Below are 26277 nucleotides of genomic sequence, written 5' to 3' on the forward strand. Positions count from 1 at the left end.
TTGCAATTAAGCTATTTGACTGTTGTATCTCAGTATAATATTATAATACATGCATGTGCCTGCACTCAAATTGATCCAATCACATTAAATTTTAGTTTAGAAGACTGATATTCACAAAAACATAAAAAATGATAAGTTCTATACTCTCTTTGCACGGTTGTTGCACTGTAGATGTAAGCATTCATGCATGCATTCAACATGCAGGACGGTGTATATCTCAAACTATATATTTCTTAACTCCCAGAGCTACTGTATAACAGATGGGATGCATGCTATAATATATACACAGTGTATAATTATATACATTTACACGCATGCAAAATTGTGACAAAATAGAAATTCTAATTATATTAATTTCCATATTAATGACTGACAGCAAGGAATTATAATTGTTCACGTTGTGTTAGGGTGTCTCGATACTTGACAGTTCTTTAGCTTGCATTGTGGTACTAACTATTGTGGAGTGGGGCTCACATTTGAACTCCTACAGTGGGAAAACGGAGTCAATAAGCACATATCGACATTGAAATCCCTTTGTACCATATTCTACTGAGATTTACGCCCATGCCCCACTTTAAGCGAAAGTTCCTGCATGGGCCTCAAGAATATGCCCATGCATGCAAATTTGCCTCAATAGAAGCTTTAATATCAAAATCTGCCACTACAAAAACTAATGACTTGTTGTGGAAGGCTACATGTATATCAATGCTGTAAACTGCAAACACACAGGTAAGCAGATGTCACAAACAGACAAACTCGCCTGTTGACATATGAATAAAATAATAGATGTACAAAAACCATCTAATACAGAAGCAACAAACTACAAATTAGAGACCGGTATAAAGGATAACTTCAGCTGCAAATGTATAGCTCTACATCAAATAAAGGTCGCATGAACAGCTATAGTATAGAACCAATTAACGTGCAAGTTCAAGCTTCTTATAGCCTCGAATCCAGGCCGATTAAAATACGGCCTGGTATCTATATTGAATGGGTGATAGTGCACATGCACAAACTGAGTCCCCCAGAATCTGGGGGGATTCGTTATACGTCAGTAAACCTTTGTAAAATTATACCGTAAACTATATACACTGATGTAGTTTGTTTACTAGTTTTTATACTTTGTCTCCTGTGAAGCTGTGGCTTATGCCCTCTATTCCGTTGTCGAGAAGGCTTGCACACTGGTCTAAAGCCAGAAGAGGGTTTCATCTACATGTATATACATGTATTTACGATGGTCGTATATAGTCACAGTTAATTGGAAGCACAAAGTCAAAGACTTGCCATAGTCAGCACAGAAACTAAGTTCAAATCCTGACCATGGATACGACCATTATAGAGGTAGATGAGAGCCTCTTATGGCTTCAGACCAGTGTGCAAGCCTTCTGGCAACACGAGCTAGCTAAGCTTCACCACAGGCCATACAATGTAGATAGTACATGGGCGTGGATGGACCACACATAATTTATTATTAATTACCCATGCAATAGATACCAGGCCGTATTTTAATCGGCCTGGATTCGAGGCTATAATTATGTACAATGCTAACACGTACAGCACACATGCAGCTACATGTATAATTATAATTATAATTTTATATGCAATACCAAGAACCCTAATGAAAGAATTGGCTCAGTTTAACATACAGGACTGTACGAATGTGAAAGACAGTTCACCCACTCACCGGTTGAGAGCAGGGGAGGGGAGGAACGTACGAGGAGCAAACCCACCACTGCTGTCCGGACCAATCGGCTGACGGCTCACATTCCTGTCAGTGTGTAAGAAATGAAAATCATAATGTCAACTTGCACGTATAATTATGTGTTTGTTCATGCTACTTCATTTGTCTGATTGTATAATAATTATGATATTCATATTTCTATATACATGTATAGGGTTTCATCTATAGGGGGGGGGGGGGGGCTGGGGTGAATTTGTATAATACATTAGTACAGTCTATGATGTGCAATATGTAACTAGATCTACTGTGATGCACTATGTAATAGAGGGTGTGGTCAACAAATGTGGGAGTGGCCAAACATTTTGCAGCGTGCGTAAACCTTCCCCCCCAAACTTTTAATCCTAGATGAAACCCTGATGTACGTATCATTCATAGAGTGACGATTTACTGCTGACTAAAGCAACCCACACGTACAGGATGCAATATAAAGCCACAGACACATAATGAACGTTTGATGCGACCAAGGCGGATGACGAGAAACATTACAATAGCCAAATTACTGTACATGCATATACTGTATGCTTACATAGGTAACAAGCATTGTAATAAAAGTCATACAGTCCCTTACACGGTCAAACGCTTCCAGGCATAATTTGGTAAGGAGGGGTCGCCACAAATATACAATGTAGCAATTACACAGGCAACTCCCCCTCGGAATAGATTGAAGTGATCAGCTGAAGAAAACTTACATTGGGGCCTGAGCTCTTGGCGTGACTTGTTTTCTTCTCAACCTTTCTGGCCTTTCATTGGCACTGTACATGTACATGTGTATGCAAACACATTCAAGCATGACACAATACAAGTATATAAAGTCTACACAAAGATAAATTAAGGTATACTCTTATGCATGTACATATACATATACATGTATATAAATTAAGGTACTGTACATGTATGCATGGGGATAAATTGAACAGCCTCATGTTGTTTACCAGTATACGTGTACATGCAGGTAGTGCTGAGGTCCACATTACAAAAAGTTCGTTTTTCCAACATTCAGAGGCCTTTTAGTACTAACCACCACTAAGACAATAATGTATGGGCTTCCATGCATGTACATGTACATGTAGTCAGGAGCAAATGAGATTATGATGCAGTTTACTACACTGTACATATTGAATTGAGAGATAGAAAATAGCCACCACTTCAACTACAACACTTATACACACATTGTACGTGTGTCCCTCACACATCACATACATGTACATACTGTACGTGTGTCCCTCTCACCTGAGCTTCTTGACATGGCTGGCACTATTCTTCTTTGATTTGCTGTTGCTCACCAAAAGAAACTCGACCTCATCTCCAGAATGTAGGGCAGTGAAATCAGTTTCCACAGATTTCATGTGGAAAAAGATACTCTCTCCATTACTGGTGGGGCTGTTGCTACGGCTGGACAAGGACCCGTGGCAGGTGATGAATCCGTACTGTGTGTGTGTGTGTGTGTGTGTGTGTGTGTGTGTGCGCGCGTGTGAGTGTGAGTGTGTGTGCGAGTGTGAGTGTGAGTGTGTGTGTGTGTGTGTGTGTGTGTGTGTGTGTGTGTGTGTGTGTGTGTGTGTGCGAGTGTGAGTGTGAGGGGACGTTGGTACAGTTGTATATGTATACGTGTGTGTATGCACAAATGATTGTGGTGCAATAAGTAAACATGCATGTACATGTACAGTACACATGCATGCAGTTAGACTATTCCAAATAAAACATGGCACGTGCATGGTTGGCCCACATGGCATATCATGCTGTCTATTGTGGTCACCCCAAAAGCAGCATGCACCCTCTATAAAACAGCCAGGTTATTACGTCCAAAGTCTCTAAAACAACACGTGTTTCAAGGTTCTCATTTTAACCGAAAATTGAACCCTAAAATACCTGTAGGCAACATCTTATAAGCAGAATAGCTGCTTGTACTAGTCACATGTACAGTGATGTGCTCAGATTGTTGGTACAATCCTCACAATACACTCTTTATTAGCGCGTGTTGTCTAGCGGTAGTCTCTAGTTTATAACATGTACGCACCTCTCCCTTGATGGTCTCCACAGTGCCCCTGAGGAACTTCTTGCATGACTGCACATTGACGGCCCGCATAGTGTCGGAATGGGGACACACCCCCACCCGGAACTGGACCTGAGAAAATGGGAGGGGCTTTAGATCAGAGTGTTAAAATTAACAATCTAATTACATGAGATTGTACTGTTTTATGCAGGATGTGGAAATTACTCAAAACAGGGTTGACAATCCCCGGCCATAACCAGAGAACTGCCATACATGTACAAATGTACATGTGTATATTTGCATGTTTTTCAATAACGACAAGCATGCATGCAGTTACATGTAAATATATGACTATGTGTGCTTATACAGTGGGAAAATAGATTTGGTTAAGAGCAACGATACTGTACATGTACGTACAAGTACATGTTTGGTCTTTAAAAGCTACTAAAACGTTTCGTCATGTAAGTATTACCGTATAGCGGGTAATTTTCGTGGGGTAAAATATTCGTTATTTTCGTGGGCAAGCTGACCTCCACGGAATTTTAACGTAGGCGTGGCTTACCGGAACGTAGGAATGCAGGCAGTGCAGGCAGACAACGAGACTAAACGAAATTTTTACTCACGAAAACCACCGTTTCTCGAGTTGAACGAATTTTTACCCCACGAAAATTACCCGCTATACTGTAACAATCCAGACGGTTTTATAATACGCTTAAGAATTTTAACAGAGAAACATGTAAAAAAACTGTGTAAGAACAGTGCAAGTACAGTGCACATACAATTATGTACAGTCATGTTATGTACCGTGTCTCCCTGAGCTAGTGCAACTCTGTGATCAGCGAGGCTCGTGGCACTGAAGGGCAGCTGAGGAGGAAGGGAGGGGCCATCTCCGCCAGTAGGCTTGATAATGCCCTCATAGTCAAGCTATGGAGGGTGGGAGAGATGGGTGAAGTAGATGTGCAGACAATACCGAGAACAAGTATTAAAGTATACACGTACATGTACATGTATGTACAGTATGCACTGGCACAATGCCTACATGCATCTACGTACAATGTACTACCAGGTATAATTTATGCAGCAAGAGCATTGCCAGGAAAAAGCATACACGTATAATAAGGAAAAAGCACATACATGTAATATACAGTACCAGGAGTGCCCTCCTGACATGCAGTTACGTATACGTATTGGTGAACACATGGTCTATGTAACATTAGTTCAAGAGCTACAATGTACACACATTAGTGCTAGCTATAATTATTTGTACACAATGCTCACAGCGTTGTCTGTGCTCTTCATTGGCTTCTCTACGACGCCATTGTACTGTCCTTGCTTCAAAGCCTGCAGGACATGTGGGGAAAGAATAATGAATGTATCAAGCAAGATACATGTACTGCGGTGCCTCTTATTAAAATGGAACAATTCAGGGGCGGATCTACCAGTATAGGAAAAACAAGTAGGTAGGTACAATGTAGGTGCAAAAGGAAAGGAAACACGCACACGTGATTTTGAGATTAAATTCTTCAAGGTCAGGGGGTGCTGGAGCACCCTCTGCTACTCTCTAAACCCCCGCCCCTGAACATCACCATAAGGTCACTACAAATGAAACTGTAGTTTCCTGTCAGAGGTGCAGTATTATCGTGAATATCATTATAAACGTGCGACATCATTCATTAAAGAACCACCAATTTAACAGCATGTGCTTGAAAGCAATCTTATTGTGTGCCGATAAATGACTAGCAGTGGCAGGATGCAAGTGGTGGACGGGAACTATACAGTCTCATTTGGAGTGGCCTAACATAATTATTCACTTCCATGTTGTATATATGACAACCCCCTTTCCAGGAAATGTTTGCACATCCGGTTCATTCTCAGGTACTGACAAATTGTATTGTGGAAGCGAGTTTTGGAAGCACATGCACTTTTTTCCTTATTAGTCATGCCAACAAAACAGCTGAGGGTTTAGCACTTCACATAGTGCTCTGAGTGTGTTTCTAATGGCGCTTTCTTGTTCGACTCCTTTGTTTGCAAGAGTACATGTAGCTGTACATGTGCAATCCTTGTGGGTGCTTTACTGTTTTTAGACTGAGTACAATTATCTCAGGTACCACTTGTATCTGTCACGTACGTTTGAAGAGGTCCGATCTAACAGCAAGTTGTGGTCCATTAAAAGTTAGGCATTTACGGAGAATAGAAACCATACATACATGTACTGTATACATGTACTGTATACATGTACTGTATATGTACATTGCTTACATTGGCAGCTATAGCCAGATGTGCCCTAACTAGCGCCCCCTCCCTTTAAATAAAACCTTAACACTACACCCTCACCTCCGATTGAATAGTGCCTTGGGGCAGTTTGGTGATCTCATCAGCCGACAGTTTGCTGTTCTTGCGTACTATACCGTACTCGACCTCGTCCATCACCTTGAGCTCGTGGGGGTCGCAGAATCCGTTGCATGACCTGGAGGTGACAAAGGAAGAAAAGTAAACAAGCCATGACTACAGCCTTACAATCCCAGTGACGCATATATGCTGTATCTTTGACTGACTGTAGTTTTTAGTTTGGATCGACCAATTTTCAAAATCAAAACTAAAATAATACATGTACATGTATGCATTCAGTAGCTCTTAGGGAGCTGCATGTACGTATCATATGGAATAGTTAGAGCTTAGAACAAGTTACTGGTTAAAATCTAATGATTCTGACAAAATATGTCCATGGCATACAAAATGGTAATGAAACTGCTGCAAATGTAAACTCGTTATTGCAATACATGTAGCTGTGGCCAGCCCTCCATATAGGGCCTTAGTGAGGCCATACATACATGTACATGTACTGTACGCTGCACATGAATATCAGAGAAGGGGAGTTCCACTACATGTATATACGCATTTACATGTAGTGGAATTTCCACACTATTTATTTCACACGAGAAGGAGCCCCACTATAAATATGACCCTGACCCTGACACTGATATGACTTCACTGACATGACCCTGACACTAACATAACACTAACACGACCCTGACACCGAATACCCCGGCCCTGCTCACGTGAAGGGAAAGAACAGTTCACAGTCGTGCTCCTCGGACTCTATAAATCCGTAGCTGTCCTTCAGAGTAGCCACAAAGCCCTGAGGGAGGAACAGATCGCATAGTAAATTTAGAGTGATTAAAAGTTCTTAGCTATCAATTACTCATACAGAGCGTGGGTAGCTCCACCACTTTAACATCATGTTGTCAAGGTAACAAGCGAGTAATGAAATTCATACAGTCCCTAACCGTATTTTTATAACATTACACGGTCACGTATAGCCTCGAGGCATAATTTGGTAAAGATCGCTATGATATAAAATTCGTGTCGTATGCAATATACATGCAGGCAGCTCACCAGCTTGTATACCTGCATGTATATTTCATACAACACTCAGGTTTCACTACATACATGTAGAATGACATCTCAGGCTTGGGGGAAGTTGGGACACACATGCAAGTATGATCACACTACCGTATTACTCGTAAGCTTATACGTCACAGTACATGTGCATCCTCCCATTTGGAAGCTAATTATTATTATTTTGGTACCCTGGCTATACAATATATCTTGTACGTTCCTCGCTGTATGTGCACCCTTACTTCCATGCACAGTATGTTATTTCCTGTGCTACCCTCTCCTTACTTGCTACCAGTACACTATACCCTCCCCTTAATCGCTACCAGTACTTACCCTCCCCTTGCTTCCAGTACCATACCCTCAGTGCATGCATGCCTGCATCTTACATCAGCACATCAAAGTTGTTGTGCACATAAGGTACAGGCATGCACCACTCAACCTAAAGAGCTATAAAAGGACCCGAGTTATGACCAAAATTATTATCAAACTATCATTGTGACTTTAACAATCCTCATTAAATCAATCCATCAATGAAGACTGCTACTTTCAGTGTGCTGATTACTCTCAGTGCATTGCTCCCTCTACTGACTGCTCAGGGAGTGGACTTGACTTTGCAAAGAGAAGCATCTGGGTCCGATGTTGTCAGAGCAGCAGTAAATAGCTATGTTCGGTTTTGATCGACAACTTCTCAGGCGAATCGCTTTTGTTGAATCGAGAGATGGAACTGACACGGATACGTATCGACCTGGCTACAAATGGAGGCATATGGCAGGTGGATGAAGATAAGTTTTTGAGCATTCAAGACACAAATAGATCTAGTACACGAAATGTTGCCGTAAGAACGGCGTTCAACATTGATTGGCCGAGTGTGCAGTGGAGGGATTTGAGGATTCCCCTTTATTCGGGAATAGCAGCGAGACTGTTTCTGTTAAACATTTCTGATACAGAATCTATTCCGTGTGATATACCAGGACAGGCTGCTTACTGGAGTACGCACTACAGCAGTAACACCATTGTGGAGACATATATTGAAGACGTTACCCTCTTGACAAGCGAAAATCGTAAGAGAAAGATATACATGTACATGCATAAATTTGTTGGCAAGTGCATGCATTACTGCCAAACAGATTCAGTCTTAGTGAAAGCATTGTATGGCATTATAATTTCATGTTAATTTAATCAACAGCATGTCTTTGTATCATTCACAGCCTGTCGGGTTAATAGCAATATTGTGATGGTCCTGGATGAATCTGGCAGTGTTGGGCGTGATGATTTTAGTCTAGTGAGACAGTTTGCTGCACAGTATGTGGACAGCTTGAAAATCGGACCAAATGATAATCAAGTAGGTGTGATCACATTTAGCACCTCTGCCCAGGAGCAATTTCGTCTAGACACCCACAGCAACGCTACATCTTTGGAAAATGCTGTGGCAGCTATTCCTTATAATGGAGGAAACATCAACATACAAGATGCTCTCTGTCAACTTCTCCGAGTTTTCTCAACTGAAGGTCGTACAGATCCCAGTGTGTTTAGAGTGGCCATGGTCTTAACTGATGGGCGGTCTACAGTAAACACTAACGACTGTGGCTATTCATCAGTTGCTGAAGCTGCGGCTGATTTGAGGGCTGCCTCTCCACCTATTAATGTGTTTGCAATCGGAGTCGGGACTAGATTTCGGAGAGAAGATTTGGTAGCCATTGCCAGTCAACAGCAGTATATTTTCAATTCTGTTGACTTCTCACAGTTGTCGTGCGTTCAGAGTGCTCAAGAGGAACAGATTTGCAGCACAAGTAAACCATTCATTTTCATTTGCAACTAAAATCCAACCCTATACTATTAGCACGTACTATACCGTGCATGCTAATGATTGTAATTACCGATACCATTTTTATCGTAGGGCCCATGCACCACTATAATTTGTATATATATATATGACATTGTAGCCTTTATATATATACGTACATGTATGCAGGCCTACAATAATTAATTACTACTATTCTCAAACAAAATCCAGTTACAACACCTGTTCCAAGAAACACCACCAACAATGGTGAACTGGAACGTGGGGAGCAGGCTCGGTGGAAATTCACTATTTCCGAATGTGGCGTGTCATTTAATCTCACCGTACAAGAAGGGGATGTCGTTTTGTACGCGTCAACAGAAATCACAGCACCAAATGAGGCCATTTATCAGTGGAGAATTGAAGTTTCAGCCACATCCAATTCTTTTGAGGTCATAAACATTATTCCATTGGGAGACAATGCTGTCAACTGCAGTTCTGTTACTAATGTCACTGTGTTTACAACTATTGTCGGTATAAACGATACCAACAGTTTCATGGTATCTACCGATGGTAAGCACACATTACACAATGAAAAATAGTTCCATGCACACCATCCCCACGTATAATTATTATGAAAGGGCTGTTCTTTGCCAATAAAATTATGGAAATGTCATCTATCAAGAAAGTAGATTACATCACCCACACTTGGATGGGTTGATAGATTACATCACCCACGCTTGGATTGGTCAGTGTGCAAATTCCAAGCTTGTGACAGATACAGGAAGTCACGTTACTCTCCGCATGCATCTGATGTACAGTATGCCTACGTTCGATACTCTCTCTCTATCATAAACTCTTGATAGTACCAATGAAACATGTATGCCCCGAGGCATTTAGCATCGCAATGCTTGAATGATTGTTCTCTAATGAGCTCAGTGATCAGTTCGCCAGGCAATATCATAATCATAAGCTCACCTATACATAGCCCTACAAGCACATGTGCTTATAATATACAATACGTACCAGGCTACATATCCATTGTATGTACACGATCCAGCACACACTGTACGTACCCTGAACTTGATGTCCTTGGCTTTCTGAACCACCCTCACATCAGTGGCGAACACGAGGTTGTCGTAGCTACGAGTGGCCACCTGGAACTCAACCTGAGAGGAACAGATGTTGTTCAGCAGTAGATAGTATTGAGAGAAGGACAAAATAATAAGTATTATTCAGAGGCCTTTTAGTACTATACATGTACATACATGTATAGTACACTAGTCGGTGGTGGTTGGTACTAATCACCTCTAGACAACAAAAAAACCTCTTAGGCTTAGTTTACTACATACATGTAAAAGCGAAAAATGTGGTTGTTGAATTGAGATTGAGGATTGAAATAATTATAGCCACCATTTCGAAATTAGACGTATCACTGCATGTAGTGGAACCTCCGATAAATACCCTCTGTACTGGTATTAAGTACCCTCCACAGAGGACAGTGCTTCGTCGCACTTAACCACAAAATGGACCCATTTCTCAATTTCTACAATTAATGTGTACCACTAGTCTTGTTGCACTTATAATTATGATCTCTCCAAAACGTAGACTTCAACAGCCACATGTACATACACCAGTATGAGTAACCGTGTAAATCAACAATCTTCTAAATATCTAATTAATTTAAAGCCCCGAGCTCTCACCTGATCTCCAAATTGTAGACGATCGGAGGACCAGTAGAACTTGACCACCTCCACATCACCAGTGGGACCCAGGAAACGAATAGTCCCAGAGTCACCCTCACTGTGCGTGTGTGTGGGGGGGGGGGGGTCATATCATAATTATGTATAATAATTATTATGTTCATTTATGACCAACAGAATTTATACGTGCACAAGTCATGTGTACTTTAAGCTGGCTGTACATGTTATGAACATTAAAATTGCCAGCAATAGCAAACTTGATGATTTAGAGTAACTACATGCATACATGTATATTAGTTTTAATTTTTAGATTCACACCACGTCCTTAGAGCTGCTAAATGGTTTTGTACAGTAGCTTTGATCCAATTAAAATTATAGTTGCAAGGGCAGAAAAGAACACAAGGCCTCAGAGTGTGTTTCCATGGATTTCGAGTACACGTACACGTACAGTATAAGCAGGGTTGGTTGCTAGGGACTCCCTCACACCACCCACCACCCACCTCTGTATCTTGTGCACGCTGGGTTGGTTCCTAGGGCAATCTCCAGGCAGCTCTTCCTCCACTGATCCAGTGTACACATCATTAGAACACAGCTGCAAGGTACAAACACGCTATTAATAGAGGGTACCCTGCAATAAAGAGGTGGTCTACTAACACTACTTGAAACACGTGCTATGGAGAGACTTTGAGGCCCATTAAACTGGCTGTATTATAGCTAACAGCTGCTAACAGGTACAAATGCATGCTAGGGGGCCTATTAACGGCTGTACACGTATTACAAAATGTGCACATACAAGTACAACTGTACAGTGTACAAGCTGTACAGTCATGTACACCGTATAGAGGGTGACCTGTTTTATGGAATGCCACTCTGACCAGACTTCTGCATTCATCAATAAAATGCATTCATCAATAAAAGATCATAATTACAGACTTTTGGGTGGCCCCGGCCAACACTCAATATAGCTTCCACCAAATAACTTCCTCATACATGTAATACCATTACATGCATGTACATGTACATGTACATACCGTCTTACACGTACTAATAGTCTCTATGTACAAAACTACATGCACAGTGTACAGTGTATGTGATGGCCTTATTCTACATGACTTATTTTACATGACTGTACTAAATTGATTACCTCAAACTTGACAGTGCCCAGGGGTATGACCTTGATCCTGACAGCATGGAGTCTCTCGTTTGTGTAGTCCTGCAGTAACATAGACATAAGTAATGGGCAGCTGACTAGTATAACATGTACTACTGTAACAGTGTGGTGACCCTCTTAATGGCCACTTTTAAAGAAAGGCTGACTAAAAATAGATACATGTATATAACGGTCAGGACCCAGGTCCCCTCTGTACGATGTACAGAGGCTAACTTTTTTTCCAATGTAAAGATGTACACATGAGTGTACTCACATTCTGTACAGAGAACTCTACTTCATCGTACTGCGCCAGTTTGTGGTCCTGGAATGGAGAAAGAACACAAACTAATAGGACAGCTAGACTACAATACAGTACACACATGCGCATGCACTGGTTTGCCTATGCACTGCAACTGTAATGGACTAGACATGTTACAATTTGATTCGAACAATGATTTTGACCGGTATGGCCTCACGTAAAGACCACCATCGATAGTTGGTTGTCAAGGCTACACAATCAACCGAGGCTACATTTTGTACATACATGTATATACATATTCCCAATAATAGTATATACATTGTACATGCCATAATTATACATGTACATCATGTACACTGTACATGTATGAATGGCAATGTATGTATACATGTACACAGTCAGTGAACCCTGTCATTAGCACACTTACGAGATCAATGACTTCGTTGAAATGGAAGAACATCCTCATGTCCCTCTGAGCACACTTGATGAACCCGAACCCATCCCTCAGTGCCGCCACCACACCCTGTAGGGGAGGCAGGCAATAACGACATGATGCACAGGCAGTACAAATATACATACATATACATGCATGACCAAGCGACTGGTCCACTGCACTATCAGTATGTGCCGGACATTTTAGGTGCTTCAAACTCAGGCTATAATGTACATAATTTATACATGTAATAATATATGTTATAGTTATAACACGGGCACAAGGGATGTATGGAATATATTGCACTGAAGCACGGGGCGTAAGCCCCGAGGGCTGAGTGCAATATATGCCATGCATCCCGAGTGCACGTGTTATAACTAGTTTATATCCCGAGGGCATAGCAACATAACACTGTTTTAGTAACACAATATAAACTGCACAAAAAGATGACAAAGACAACTCTAGACACAGCTCCATCTCTTCTCTCTTCTAGACGCCAGTATATGCAGCGTATTAGATTGGCATGACCGACGAATGGCTTGACACAAAATCCAACGCTGAAAGCACTGCAAAACAGCCCCACCCCCACTACTGCTGCAAAGAAACAGCCCCACCCTACTTACTGCTGCGAAGAAACAGCCCCACCCCACTACTCAGTGTATTTTAAACTGCTGCTCGAACAGCCCTCCACTATCCTCGGCATCACAACCAACCCAAAGAAGCTCGCCTCTACACTGCTGCAAAACAGCTCAAGCCCCCAGCAAAAAGAGCCGCTTCTAGTGCTATGGTGAAGCAGAATTGACATGCATCACAAAGTCGAGGACTAGGTCTAGGAACACAGAATCTTCCACAAAATGAACCTTGGACAATTTAAAAACCTGCATGGTTGCAAAGAAACTCCAGTAGTGCTGAACATTCCTGCATGGCTGGACTTACTTTGATATATACTTGTTATTTCTCATGATACAATAATTGTCTGCTTAATTTAATTGTCTGTCTAATGCCATGCAGAGGGGCGTTTTGTGGTTAGTGCATTATGACTTTCAGCAGTGCATTATGCTGCATATTGCACCTGGTAACAACGTGGCAACGGGATATAAGTACACATAATTATATTATTATTAATTGTACATGCTCTAAATATGACATGTGAAGAGTTTCTATTTGTTTTACAATAATTATATTGACAATGAACCCACCGTTTCCCTCTGAGATGTGTCCTTCTGCTCCTCGACCAGGCGGTGTAGCCTCACACCCGTGGCTCTCTCTGTGCCGTCTCTCTTGTCAATGGCCAGACTGAAGTTGACTATGTCCCCGGAGAGCATTGTGAAGTCCCCCACCTGGTCTGTGTCACTATACGACAGCACACGAACCCTGTACATGTGTGTGTGTGGGGGGAAGGTCACTAAGTCTCTCTGCAGCATGTGTTTTGACCTGTTAGCAAGGTTTTATTACAGCCACTGTTGATCTACCCAACAGTGGCGGTCAACACTGTACGAGGCAATTCAATGCTACATGTACATGTAGATGCTATAGGCTCACGTACACAATAATGGTCAGGCACTCTAGGAAAACTTCATTAGCAGGCCACACTCTATAATACAGGCCACCTCCTTATTACAGCCACTGTTAGTCTACCACAGTCACTGTACCAAATAAAGCGCTAACACAATAGTATAGTACGGTACCGTAACAAGCGGTCAGGCTGGTCAGGTTTTGGCCTGACCACTTTTTGGAACTAAGTAGGTAATGGTCGTCATTATTGAAAATTGCATAATGTTTCCTGGTAATTATTATGGTCGTCAATATTGTAATCGAGTATAAAATTTACCTTGGTCTGCATTGCTATATCCTACTAGTATCATCAACTCACCCGTCCATGTCCTCCATGTACGTGACCTCCCCTTGGGTGCTCTCCGTCTCCTTCCCGCGGCCGTGGGTGAACGAGCGGATGACAGGTTTCTTGACCACCCCCTGTAAGAAGTCCCCCGCTACCTCGTCAAACTGGACTGACCCGGCGGAGAGGAGCTGGATGTTGGCAGCTACGTCCTTACCCTAAGAGAGAGGGGTGAAACAAACATCCACTAAACACACATAGCCTTTGCATATACATGTACATGCATCCACTCTTTAAACGAAAATTAAGCTGCTCTTACATGTATCTCACAAAATGAGGCCCTAAGTTGAATACAAGTGTGGAACTACATGTCCAAATACAGGGCATGCTAGATTTCAACAATACATGTATGTGCATGTACACAATGCAATACTAGTGTATCCATACTACACGCTTGTTCATACAATCTCCAGTACAGCAATGCCCGAGCCCACCACCCACCTGTCTGTTCTGCACCACGAACTCCACACAGGAGCCTACCTCCACACTGGACTCACCAGTCACCTCACTGTAGTGGAAGAAGATCTGTAGGGGGAGTGGTGTAACGTGGGTGTAAGGGTGCAGTGGGGGATAGGGGACACAATGTACGACAGGCACGGTGCAGCTCAAGCAATTAGCCTCTGATTACACTCAGCAATTACACTCAGCGTGGGCGGATAATTGGTGCTCAATCAAAGACTAATATCTTGAGCTGCACCGCGCCTGTCGTACACGATCTCCTCTGGTACAGTGGCGGATATAGGGGACAGGGTCATTTTATTAATCGTATGTGTAAAACTGCATCTACACCTAGTGGAACCGCAAAATCAAAATGTGGACACTTTTGGAACTTATGGAAAGCGTCCTTTTTATTGACGGGTTCATTCGTACATGTATGCACATGTATGTGCTAGAGTTGGGACTTGATTGAGTGTTCTGATTATAAGAGGTGTCCTTATTTCAGGGAGTCTACATTTAATTAGTGGTTCCACTGTACACCATTCATCATCATAACAGTATTCTGCTATACATGTACATGTAGGACTCACGTCTTTGACAAGGTCAGCTCTCTCGATGAACCCGAAGGAGTCCTTCATTGTCTTCACTATTCCCTGCACGTGGAAGGAAACAAACAGTTGAGAAGTGTATGTAGTACAAGCACACTGTAACTGGCAATCTCTCTACACGACTACTAAAGTGCATACAGGTACAAAGAGCCTTATACACACTTGTACATGTACATGCATAAAAGGCAGACTTCGAAAGGATTATACAATCTGTACTTGTTTGTAATACAATGTAATAGTACCGTATTGCGGGAAATTTTCGCGGGTGCAGCTATTTGGCTCCAGAGCCCTCAGCAGAAATGTTCTTGGGTTCTAATATTCGCGTTTCAATGCCAGGAAACCACACCCACCAATAGCTTTGTATGTGAAATACTGGTGCGTGGGAGTTTATCCCAGTTTTGCGTCGACTGCTCTGCCCTCGAAAAACGCAAAAAAATGTTGCACCTCACGAAAGTTTCCCGCTATACGGTATTCATTTGAATGTGTACTGTATAAGATATCATTACCTGCACAGTCTCCACCTTGGCTGGCTGCACCAATCTCACCAGCCTGGCTTTAAGAGCTCCGGTCCTGCATAGGAATAATCCATGTACATGTAATTCAGCTTTAATAACAATAGAGAGGACAAGTACATGTGCAGTCAGTACTTGGGGAAACATTTAATGCAGTCAAAATCACCGACTGTTTTCATTGCGTGATTGTACGGACTTGGTTGATCCAATTTCAGGGAATCTACTGCATTTAGGGGCATCACTGTACTTGTACAACAAAGCTTTACACACAGTACTGTCTGTATACATGCTCTGTATGCTCTGTATACAGACACAGTTAAAAATAGGGTTTCATAGAGAGGGGGGGCGCCCTGGGACCCCCCCCTCTCCTAGAAATCTGAAAAATTAAGGTCACATCCTAACCACACCCACCTCTTGTTCTTGGCCATGTAAAAGGAGACCTCATCTCCCTTGCGAATGTCTCTCTCATCGTTGACATCAGTGAATGTGTACGGCACAAAGAAGACCTCCTAATTTAAAAGTAAACACAGAAGTAAGTTATCAATGTTAACATGTACACGCACATGTACAGTCAGTGGAATCTTAACGGCCAAGCTGAACGAAAAGGCCAACTATGAAATGATTATAAAGGCCAGGCAGGTACCAAATGCAACAAAACAACCCCTCAAACCCCCACTAGATGAAACCCTGCTGTTGTGCAACTATCCAGCTCATCTGTAGTACTGAAACAGTGTACGCACACTACAGACACAGACACAGACACTTGTAGAGTACATGACGGTATTGTGCTAGTGCTCACGCACCCCACTCCTCTCGTAGATGATCCTGCCCATCATGGGATCATTGTAGGTCTGCTTCACCTGAGCAACAAGAAACACATACGCATCTATGACTAAGTACATGTATAACATGGGTAGGTACAGTACTTGAAATAAGCAGGCAACCCTTTATAATAGAATAGGCATCAAATATTTGGACTTGTTGTTTTATTGTCAGAATTGATTGACCTAAATTCTTTACCAACTTGCAACAGTAGAATTCACTCTCACCTTTGACCCTCTGGCCGGCCCATCTCTCTCTGAAGGGGAAGCCCCTCTTATTGAGATGATCTTGGGCTCACAGTCAACCTGAGAGAGAGACAAGGGCACATACTTTTATGATTACGTGATAACACCAAACATAGGTACCAAAAATGTCCACGTTTGACAGCATGTGGAATGCCGTTTAAAGTAAAAATCGGCAGTTTTGACAAATATCCCCAGTAGAATATCGTGTTGCTAATGGTAATATACCTTTCCCAGTAGTCTCTCCTCGCTGATGCTCTCGAAGGAGACGGTGCCAGTGGGTAGGAGGACCAGTCGTCGTGCTATCAGCTTACCAGTCCTGGAGTCCACACCCACTTCAAACTCCACCTCATCTGGAGGGGGGTACATGTATTGTCCATGCTCAACACATACGGTCTTTGAATAAGCTATTGAATGAATTGACTTCGAGTTGGTAATTTATTTTTATTGTGTCAATATTTTACAGCCATTCAAAAACGAGCACAATAATTCAAAATTATTGATTTAGATACGTAACTAAGTAGACATTAAAATTGAGGGACCTCTTAGAACACTCATCGTCAATTAGAACACTCATCGTCAATTAGCCCTATACAATGTACTTATGACACTATCTGAACACATGATGATGATGATGTACATAATTTGTATCTACTAGTTTGCAATTGGGAGCTATGTAGGAACACTGCAGCAATGTACATGCATGCACACAAGACAGCACAATGAGGTACCTCCAGAGCTGAGTTCTGAGGCACTGCCATTGTATTGTGAGAAGTGGAAGAAGATGGACTCATTCCTCTCACAGCACGTGATGAACCCAAAGCTTTGCTGGAGAATAATCACAGAGTACAAAGAGGTTGAATATGCAGAAAGAGGTCATGCGGTTAATATGGCCATTGTAGTAACTGTACACAGACAGTATGAAATGCAATGTAGGATGTGGGACAGGTTTTGGGTTTAAATTCTTCAAGAACTTTATATGTACTGATCGACAAGTACACTATACACACTGATGATGCCTACCATGAGTTTGTCAATGATCCCAGTCTCTCTGATGCTAGCACTGCAACAAGCAATAAGCATAATGATGTGTGAGTGTGTGTACAGTATAAATTAAGTGCAACCCATAAACGATGTCTCCCTGAAGTACAGTACAGTATAAGGACACGTCATCAACCAAAACAAGCTTTCTCTATAAGCTCAGCATGATTCAAAAGCATGGCCAATGTTAACTGACCCTATAAGCACATGTGCATATCAACAGTTGATACGGCACTGTGTACACTGACCTCGTGGCCACGAATGATGAGGAGCTAGGTTGCTGAGACTTGAAGCTCCCACTCTTGTTGAAACTGCCGCTTCGACTGCGGCCCGCAAATGGATCCTGTGTGTGCATGTGTGCGTGTGGGTGGGTGGATTGTTATGTGTGTGTGGAGTGGGTGTCTAAAGGATACAGTTGATGCTATATAATGGCCACCCCGGCCAAATAACTGAGAAATCAAGGCCAGGTCCCAAATTAGCAATTTGTGGGAGGGGAAAACAATCCCTCAACAAGTCTGTATTAAATAGCCAAAATCTTGTTCACCAAATACGTCCGTTATGAAAGCTAAGGGGTTCCATATATTAATTGCCAGTATACAGTCAGTATATGTAGTCGAGTATTGCACATCATGCACAACAATGTGCAATCAATAACACATTAACAGTATAGCTACGTGTCAATGCGTGTACAACTATTACAAAATTGTTGAGTACCAGTACAGGTATAGAAATAAAGCATGAGTTGGTTGCACTTGTTGTGTGAACCTGTTAAGCCTACTTTTTGTATGAAAACCTTCATGTATTGATGCAGCAAGAGAATCTATTAACAAAAGTACTTACCGAAAACATTTGTGGTGTCTCTTTGTTTGTTCAATGTTATAAGTATTTCATTCAGATATTGGGTCCGACTTTTGTTTGATTCTTTTCGTCTTGATTATATTTATTGATCGTACATGTGGATATCGAATTTTTAAAATGCGTAAAAACCAGTCTGTATAAGATATGATTGCTTCAAAAAAAGAGAGAGAGATCGTCCAGATTTGTGTTGAACCTGTGAACGTGTGTGAAAGAAGGGTGGTCATCAATTAGAATTAGAATTTTTTATGCAAATCTTACATGTTCATAAAACACACTATTATCTCACCTATTATGCTGAGTGATTTGCCAATTTGGTGTGCTTTATAAAAACGCTACAAAGAGAAAGAAACCTAATCTACAGAGATAAAGAAGTTCTGGCTCCTGCCCAAAGAAGCCAAAGCCACTAATTAATGGGTGCAAGTCGAGTCAGCAAGATTTATAATTAAATATTAATTATTTTTGTTAGCTCGCCCATTAAATTTGCTTGTTACTATTAGCAACCACAGAAACTTTGAAGGCAAAAATGGAAGACACTCCAATTTTCCCCGACCCTCCTGTTGTAACTGTGGAGAGAACTCTGGCTATTATCAAACCTGATGCAGTGCATAGAGCAGATGAGGTTATGGAGGACATCAAAAGTTTGGAATTTTCCATTCTAAATGTGAGTTGTAGAGCTCAAAAATAAATTAATTTCTGAAATATTAAAATGCACCTTATAACTTTATTTTTTCATATTCACATTCATACAAATACGATTAGTCTTGCAGACGTCTGAGACGATGTACATACCCTGTACGTACGTACATGTAGCGAACAGGCCGGATTTGTGGAACACTGAAATTTAGATAAATTATGCTCACCTGTAGTTAAAAACTGTACGTTAAATTCATTGTACTGCCCAGAATAGTCAGTACATGTACCTTACATGTGCATATTCAGGTAACTTACAGTCTAGTAGAGAACGGACACCTTGGGGAAATTTTTGGTTGGCCTTTCTTCATGGGTGGTGGCAGTTTAAGTGCTTCCACTGTAATTATACAATCTCTGAAACCTGTAAAGATGCAGTAGAGTGTATTTATTGCATGCCCTTTTGCCATCACCAAATCTTTATCTCTCATCACAGCAACGCAGGTTGAGGCTGACTCCAGAACAGGCCTCCGACTTCTATGCTGAGCACTATGGCAAAATGTTCTTCCCAAGTCTCATCGCTTACATGCAAAGGTATGATGGGTTAATCTCACAAGATATATTTAGTAGCTCTGAGGAGCATTCAGTATCTCGATGGTGTGTACATGTAGATCAAAAATGTGTGATGGCTCAAAATTCTGTAGTATTTCCATGAAGTGTTTGAGTTGAATGCATGTACCTTTTTGGTAAACTCTTAGAGTACTAAGTTACACGCACCGGATGGGCCTTATAATTATTTGCCAACAATTTCATTGGTATAAAACCTTGTATTCCTTGCAGTGCTGACATCATAGCACTGGTTCTGGCCAAGCGTGATGCTATTCAAGAGTGGAGGGATCTGCTGGGACCCACGAATGCGGTCAGAGCCAAGCAAGAAGCTCCCGACTCACTCAGGGCAAAGTATGGGCATGATCAAACAAGAAATGGGCTGCACGGCAGTGATAGCTACCATACGGCCGAGAGGGAGATCAGATTCATGTTCTCAGAATGTAAATAAGTGAAGGGCTACTCATGTACATGTACATGCATTAATTAGTTAGTTTCCATCATATTATGAAATTATTGTTTCTGAGGTTCAAACATTATTTTAGTGTACGTATACAGTAATGATATATAATTATAGGTACCGACGTTTCTAGAATTTAAACTAATACATGAATACATAATTATTATCTCTGTCTTTTCTTTGTCTGCAGCGATCACAGAGCCCATCTACCACGGCCAAGATGCAACTGACTATCTCCAGAGCAAAGTGAACCCTGTCCTCACCAAGGCTCTCACACATCTGTCCAAACAAAAACCAGAAGACCCACTGGTACGCACAATCATTAAAATGATGTGATGGAAATAATAATGCATCAGTTGAATGTACACGTGACGTACGACTATTTTTCATGTGTGAATCTATACTGCCCATCCCCTGCTCCATTTTGAGGACAATTATTTGTATGCAGTTGCTAGTTACCCTAACCAACTATTCACCTACATAAGCGTATAATCATGTAAAGTACAACTTAAAGGCTCAAAATTGTATTTTGCTTATCTGCATCATTCACGCCACTTATTCCCTTGCAGACCTGGCTGGCTCAATGGTTGCTGGACAACAATCCTAACAAACCCAAAGTGACAGAAGTGGACACATGAACTCATTCATAATTATAGTTACAGAAACTGTGTAGCACATTACATTTTTATGTTCATGTTTATGCAATTGGTATGACCACAGTGGTACATGTAGTGCCTGCAGCGGGAATTTAAGTTATTTTAGGTGAAAATGAGGGTGATCGTAAAAATGTATTACTACCAGTATTTTTGATCAAAGATAGAAAATTTAATGTGCAAACAGTTAGACCTTAGCCAACGCATAATTATGTTAGATTCCTTATTAAACCGACAACGATTGGTCTTTTCCATCGCTAAAGCGATACGTATAATTATTGTCCACTATAGCTCTTCATAAACCACCAAATACGTTTATACCCACCACCTTAATTAAGGAAACAATAATATTTTATGTATATTATTATTTTAATATGCCTAGACAATTAAGTCATGCGTATAGTATAGGCAAATCAGATACGCCCCTTTTTGGTACTAGAGGTACGTGTACGAACAAGTTTGTAGCTAGATCTACGAAAATGAGGCACCGTACAACGAACAAGAAAACCAAGAAGCTAAGGAAGAAGTCTCTGGAATTGCAGGCCTTTGTTAAGCATTCCAGTGAGCTTCATGAAGTTCTCAATGATGGTGTGTTAACAAGATTGGTTTGGGATCTCTTCCAAGCTGAAATATTCTCTCAAGCCACAGTTAGTAGTATAACACACGTCATGCTTAGTGAGAGTGATAAGGCTACAAAGCTCGTTGGTGCTATAATACAGTCTATTAAGTCTGATAACTCAAATTTACTGACCATCCTCGATTGCTGCGACAAGTATCTTGAGTTGAAGCCGGTCGTTATGCGAATGAGAGAAGAATACGACCATCTCAAAGATGTTTCGCCAGGATTTAAGAATGGTACGTAAGCGTAGCTAAGAGTATATTAATTAATGCAACGTAGTTAGTAAGTAGTGATCAATCAGGTAGTAAAACTGTATATCGCAACATTTTCAAAGGGCTTAATTTTCGCTTTTTTCGTGGGTTAGCAATCCTACATGAAAATTGCTTTTTATCTGCTATAACGTGGAGGGAGTGTTTCCGGTTCGAGGCATTTCGTTGAATAAATTGTGTGGGTTGACTGCTTACCGGAAACATTCCCAGGCCATGTCATCAAATCTTTACACGTTATAGCAGATCATTTCATGTATACGGTTGCTAATTCCCTCAAAAACAGCGAAAAGTACTACCGTATATCTTTTAATTTATCGGACAGCAAAAAATAATTATTTGGGAAATTTTCCGGGTATAATTGGAACAGATTTTTATAGAGCATGCGAAGTGTCCGGAATAATTAGAACAAGCAAGCAGCTGCATGCGAGCTAGCTAAGTTTAATAGAACAGGGTACGACTGAATAGTTGCACTAGCTATCTAAAACTAGCTACTCAAAGCTATCTAACTGCAGCACTCTAAGTATAATTACTTGCCATCAATGAATGGTAACTCAATTTTTTATATTGTCCGGATATTTAGAACAAATGTAATATTAAAGTACTGGAGTGTCCGTTGTATTAGAACAACGAAAATTGCCCAAAAGAGTGTCCGGGGTAATTAGAAGTGTCCGATAAATTATAAGATATACGGTAACACGTACTATGATGACAGTAGACTCTCGCTATTCCGGCTCTCTGAAGGTACGGCCACCTCGATATACCGGCCGTTTGGTTTGGCACGAATATATGTTTACTGCACAAACTCACCCTGCATGAAGTACGGCCACTCGCTATTCCGTATACTGGGCAGCGCTGGCTCCCAAACTAATAAAAAGAAAACCAAGAAAACCAACCCCCTAGAGGACCGGGTGGGTGGGAAAAATGATTGAAGCAGCTACTCCGCTCTCAGTACAATATTAAACAGGTGGTCGCACGAGGCTGGTCATCCTAATACGCATGCGCGGCCACAGCCGCACCCTGGGTAACCCCCTTTGGCGTTAACTACGTTTAATTACATTTTATATACATTTTATTACGGCCGGATTTGACGTTTTGGGTGTGGTTTGGCAGATAAAATTGGATTACACTTAAATAGAGAGTAAAATGATTCATTAATTATCATCCTTCATTATCCTCGAGACAAGAACCGCTCATTAGATTCGAGGTAAGGTCGTTTTTAAGCAGCGGCTATTTCCTGAAATACAGCCACCGCGCTATTCCGGCCAAACTGCACTAGCTGTCCCAAGGGTGACCGGATTAACGAGAGTCTACTGTGTAGCTATATATACACATGTGATGAGCAGTTGGTATAATTATGTGCCGGGAACTGATTGTAGATTTCACTGTGATGATGCATGAGCATGTCTCATTAAAATAATTATGATGACAATAATTATATTTATACGCTTTGGTCTGAATTCTCAGGTTCACGTAATCGTCAATTTATTATTTATGCTTACATTCACAAATTTAGAAGTTATTGCAAGCCCAGCTGGACAAAACAGATCTTGTCCTGGACTAACAAAGAAGTGCTGTGTGAGAGGCACAATCGCCACCATAATATCAATTTTTGTATTGATGATAATTGGATTCAGATGTGTGAATTATGTTGAAGGACGTTTTGAGATAACTTTTTTGGGTATTGGTCAAGACCAACAAATTTTAGAACATGAGTTTGAAAGAAGTGATGACGAAATGCCAAAGCAAATTAGTTATGGCAGGCCAAATGCACCTCTAATTAACATCAGTTTACCATTGCCGTCTCGCCCCATGCCGTTTGTTGGTAGAAAAGAATTAATAAACGAAATAATACAACGTCTTCTTGGTACCCACACATCAATAGTAGGATTGTTTGGGCCTCCTGCGTTCGGAAAAAGTTCATTGGCTATTCATGTTGGTCATGAAGTCATGAACAAAAAAGGCGTTAGTGTAAGCTACGTTGATCTAAGCGAATTCAGACTATCCTTTGAGCAACAACCTCACGCCAGAAGCCATGTCAGAGGAGTTCAGATACATGGTGACAATTTTGGGAAACGTTTACTAGGCAGGTCTGTCAACGGTGACCACCTATTGAACTGGGCAGCTACAATTGAAAACATTTCTATTTTGATTTTTGATAACTGTGATCCTGTTCTCAATAAATGGCATGATGAATTCCAAGAGTTTATACTAGATTTGAGAAAGTCATCTAGAAATAATTTGAAGGTCATAATTACAAGCCAGCTAAAAATTTCTTTTGTGGACCACTTTACTGATATTGAAGTGTTAGAGTTAAGTGACAAGGATTCAAAATCCTTAATCAGTGTTCTTCGACCAAATTTGAATCATCACTTACAAACTGAAATAGTTGAACTCGTAGGAAACTGCCCTTTGGCAATTAAGGTGGCAGTTATGCTGCTCAAAACAATTAGCCCGACAATGTTAATCCAAGATCTAAAGGCAAAAAATGTTGATGTGATATCTTCTTCACAATTTCCAAGGCGTGAGAGATTCAATGTTGTAATGGACACTGCTTGTCAATATCTCAGCAACAACTCCATAAGAGCAGCATATCTCTTTTCGTTATTTCCTGGTTCATTTGATGAAGATGTTCTTTCATTTTCGTTTTTCAGAGAATTTCGTGATGAGGTCAACAATCTTTTTGAGCGGTCTCTCTTTGAAAGGTACGCTCACATTTTTGGAGAAAGATACAAGTTGCATAAGCTAATAAAAACATATTTTAGGGAGAAGATTTTGATAGATTCAAAAAATGTATTGAAATCTGACTTCAAAACAACATTCGTAGAGTATTATACAAAGAAACTTTATAATTATCTCACTTCTATAAAGTCGATTAAAGAACCAGCTCAAAAAGACCAACTTATCACTAGCGAACAGCATAACATACGACAGCTAGCTAGAATTTTGTTAAGTACAGAAGATCACTACTTTTCTTCAGAAGAAATAATAGTTCTTCTATTTTATTCTCAACAAGGAGGCTTAGAGAGCAACCATTCAAGTATTATTCTAGATGTCACGCTTACATTTTTAGAAGAAAACAACACATTGCTGAACAAAGCGTGCTCTCAGACTTACACGAGTGTATGCAAAGTATTGATATCCGACCTATTGCTCTCCATTACCGAAACTGGCTATACATACCTCCCTTGTACAATTTGTGACACAGTTAGTGGCCCAGACAAGCTCATGAACTTTATCACTGATGACTTGCTACAGTTAATTGACAATTCTTATGTTTTCTGCTCACAAAACAATTTTGCACATAACATTGTCAAGATTTTGAAGTATTTGCTTTTTTCATTGGAGTGTTGGTTTTCATTGCAGTATTCTTCAGTTGTCTTTCGCGTTCAAATGGGAAAGACTGGCTCATTTCAATCTTTATTGCACTTTCTATATTTTTTTTTAGTGATTCAAACAATTGAATCTTACGTTATGCTTTGTTTCACAATTTTTCTACTTGTGATTTTGTATGCTTTGAGAGGTTATATCTGGAACAAGTGTGTCACTACTCATCTTTTCTTTTTGTGCATTCTTTATCTTAATTTTTATGTTTTGGGTGTTTTAGCTAACGCTCTTGGATATTTTTCACTAGAAGGAAATGGATCAATGAGATACCAACAGTGGTGTCTATTATGCATACATTTAACATGTAAAAACTCGTTTTGGATCGCAAATTTTCTTAACAATCTTATATGCTCAGTAATTTTTCCTGGTATTCCTCTATACTTTATAGCTAGATATTTTGTTGGCAGCATCATTAGCTTATTTATGAGTGATTTTCATCAATTTGTATACACAAGTAAAAGACGTTTCCACAATTAGCTTTTTGTATTCACACAATCCCCATTATGTTTAATAATAAAATTAATATGCAATTCAGTTATACCTAAAATTTTATAGTTATGTTTGTTCTTATCGGATTGTCTTATATGCAACCAATCGGCTGGAGTATGTATAATTATGTGTGGATACAGAGGTTACATGCAGAGGAGAGAAGAACCTAATTAGTTTTTGGCATCACTGTATTTTGTGCAGTCATAATTATATATAATTATAGCTTTTTTTATTTAGTTTTTTGTGTTATTATTTTGTTTGTCTTGTGTTTGCTATTGTAAGGATTCCACATTAGAC

General features: G+C 40.6%; 3 protein-coding genes across 3 annotated transcripts; 2 read left to right on the plus strand and 1 right to left on the minus strand.

The window, feature by feature from the left end:
* Positions 1 to 284: 284 nt before the first annotated feature.
* On the minus strand, positions 285 to 19317 carry LOC135335924 (cold shock domain-containing protein E1-like). The gene is made up of 29 exons (XM_064531632.1): positions 19160 to 19317; positions 18856 to 19066; positions 18264 to 18358; positions 17998 to 18037; positions 17706 to 17802; positions 17203 to 17327; positions 16960 to 17037; positions 16714 to 16770; positions 16322 to 16419; positions 15905 to 15968; positions 15381 to 15443; positions 14794 to 14877; positions 14329 to 14510; positions 13655 to 13829; positions 12450 to 12545; positions 12038 to 12085; positions 11758 to 11826; positions 11114 to 11205; positions 10614 to 10713; positions 9987 to 10079; positions 6791 to 6870; positions 6066 to 6198; positions 5010 to 5072; positions 4536 to 4655; positions 3756 to 3863; positions 2972 to 3168; positions 2431 to 2493; positions 1685 to 1768; positions 285 to 484 (listed from the first exon to the last, which is right to left on the minus strand). The coding sequence occupies exons 2-29, from the start codon at positions 18862 to 18864 to the stop codon at positions 454 to 456; spliced, it is 2544 nt and encodes an 847-aa protein (XP_064387702.1). The 5' UTR covers positions 18865 to 19066; positions 19160 to 19317; the 3' UTR covers positions 285 to 453.
* A 38-nt stretch (positions 19318 to 19355) lies between these two features.
* Positions 19356 to 21318, plus strand: LOC135336061 (nucleoside diphosphate kinase homolog 5-like). The gene is made up of 5 exons (XM_064531836.1): positions 19356 to 19534; positions 19997 to 20094; positions 20341 to 20549; positions 20757 to 20875; positions 21136 to 21318. The coding sequence occupies exons 1-5, from the start codon at positions 19397 to 19399 to the stop codon at positions 21202 to 21204; spliced, it is 633 nt and encodes a 210-aa protein (XP_064387906.1). The 5' UTR covers positions 19356 to 19396; the 3' UTR covers positions 21205 to 21318.
* A 328-nt stretch (positions 21319 to 21646) lies between these two features.
* On the plus strand, positions 21647 to 26274 carry LOC135335921 (uncharacterized). Its single transcript, XM_064531626.1, has 2 exons — positions 21647 to 22074; positions 23621 to 26274. Exons 1-2 carry the CDS (start codon positions 21699 to 21701, stop codon positions 25966 to 25968), a joined length of 2724 nt encoding a protein of 907 aa, XP_064387696.1. The 5' UTR covers positions 21647 to 21698; the 3' UTR covers positions 25969 to 26274.
* Positions 26275 to 26277: the final 3 nt, after the last annotated feature.

This window comes from Halichondria panicea, chromosome 5 (assembly GCF_963675165.1).
Source record: "Halichondria panicea chromosome 5, odHalPani1.1, whole genome shotgun sequence".
Taxonomy (NCBI): Eukaryota; Metazoa; Porifera; class Demospongiae; order Suberitida; family Halichondriidae; genus Halichondria; species Halichondria panicea.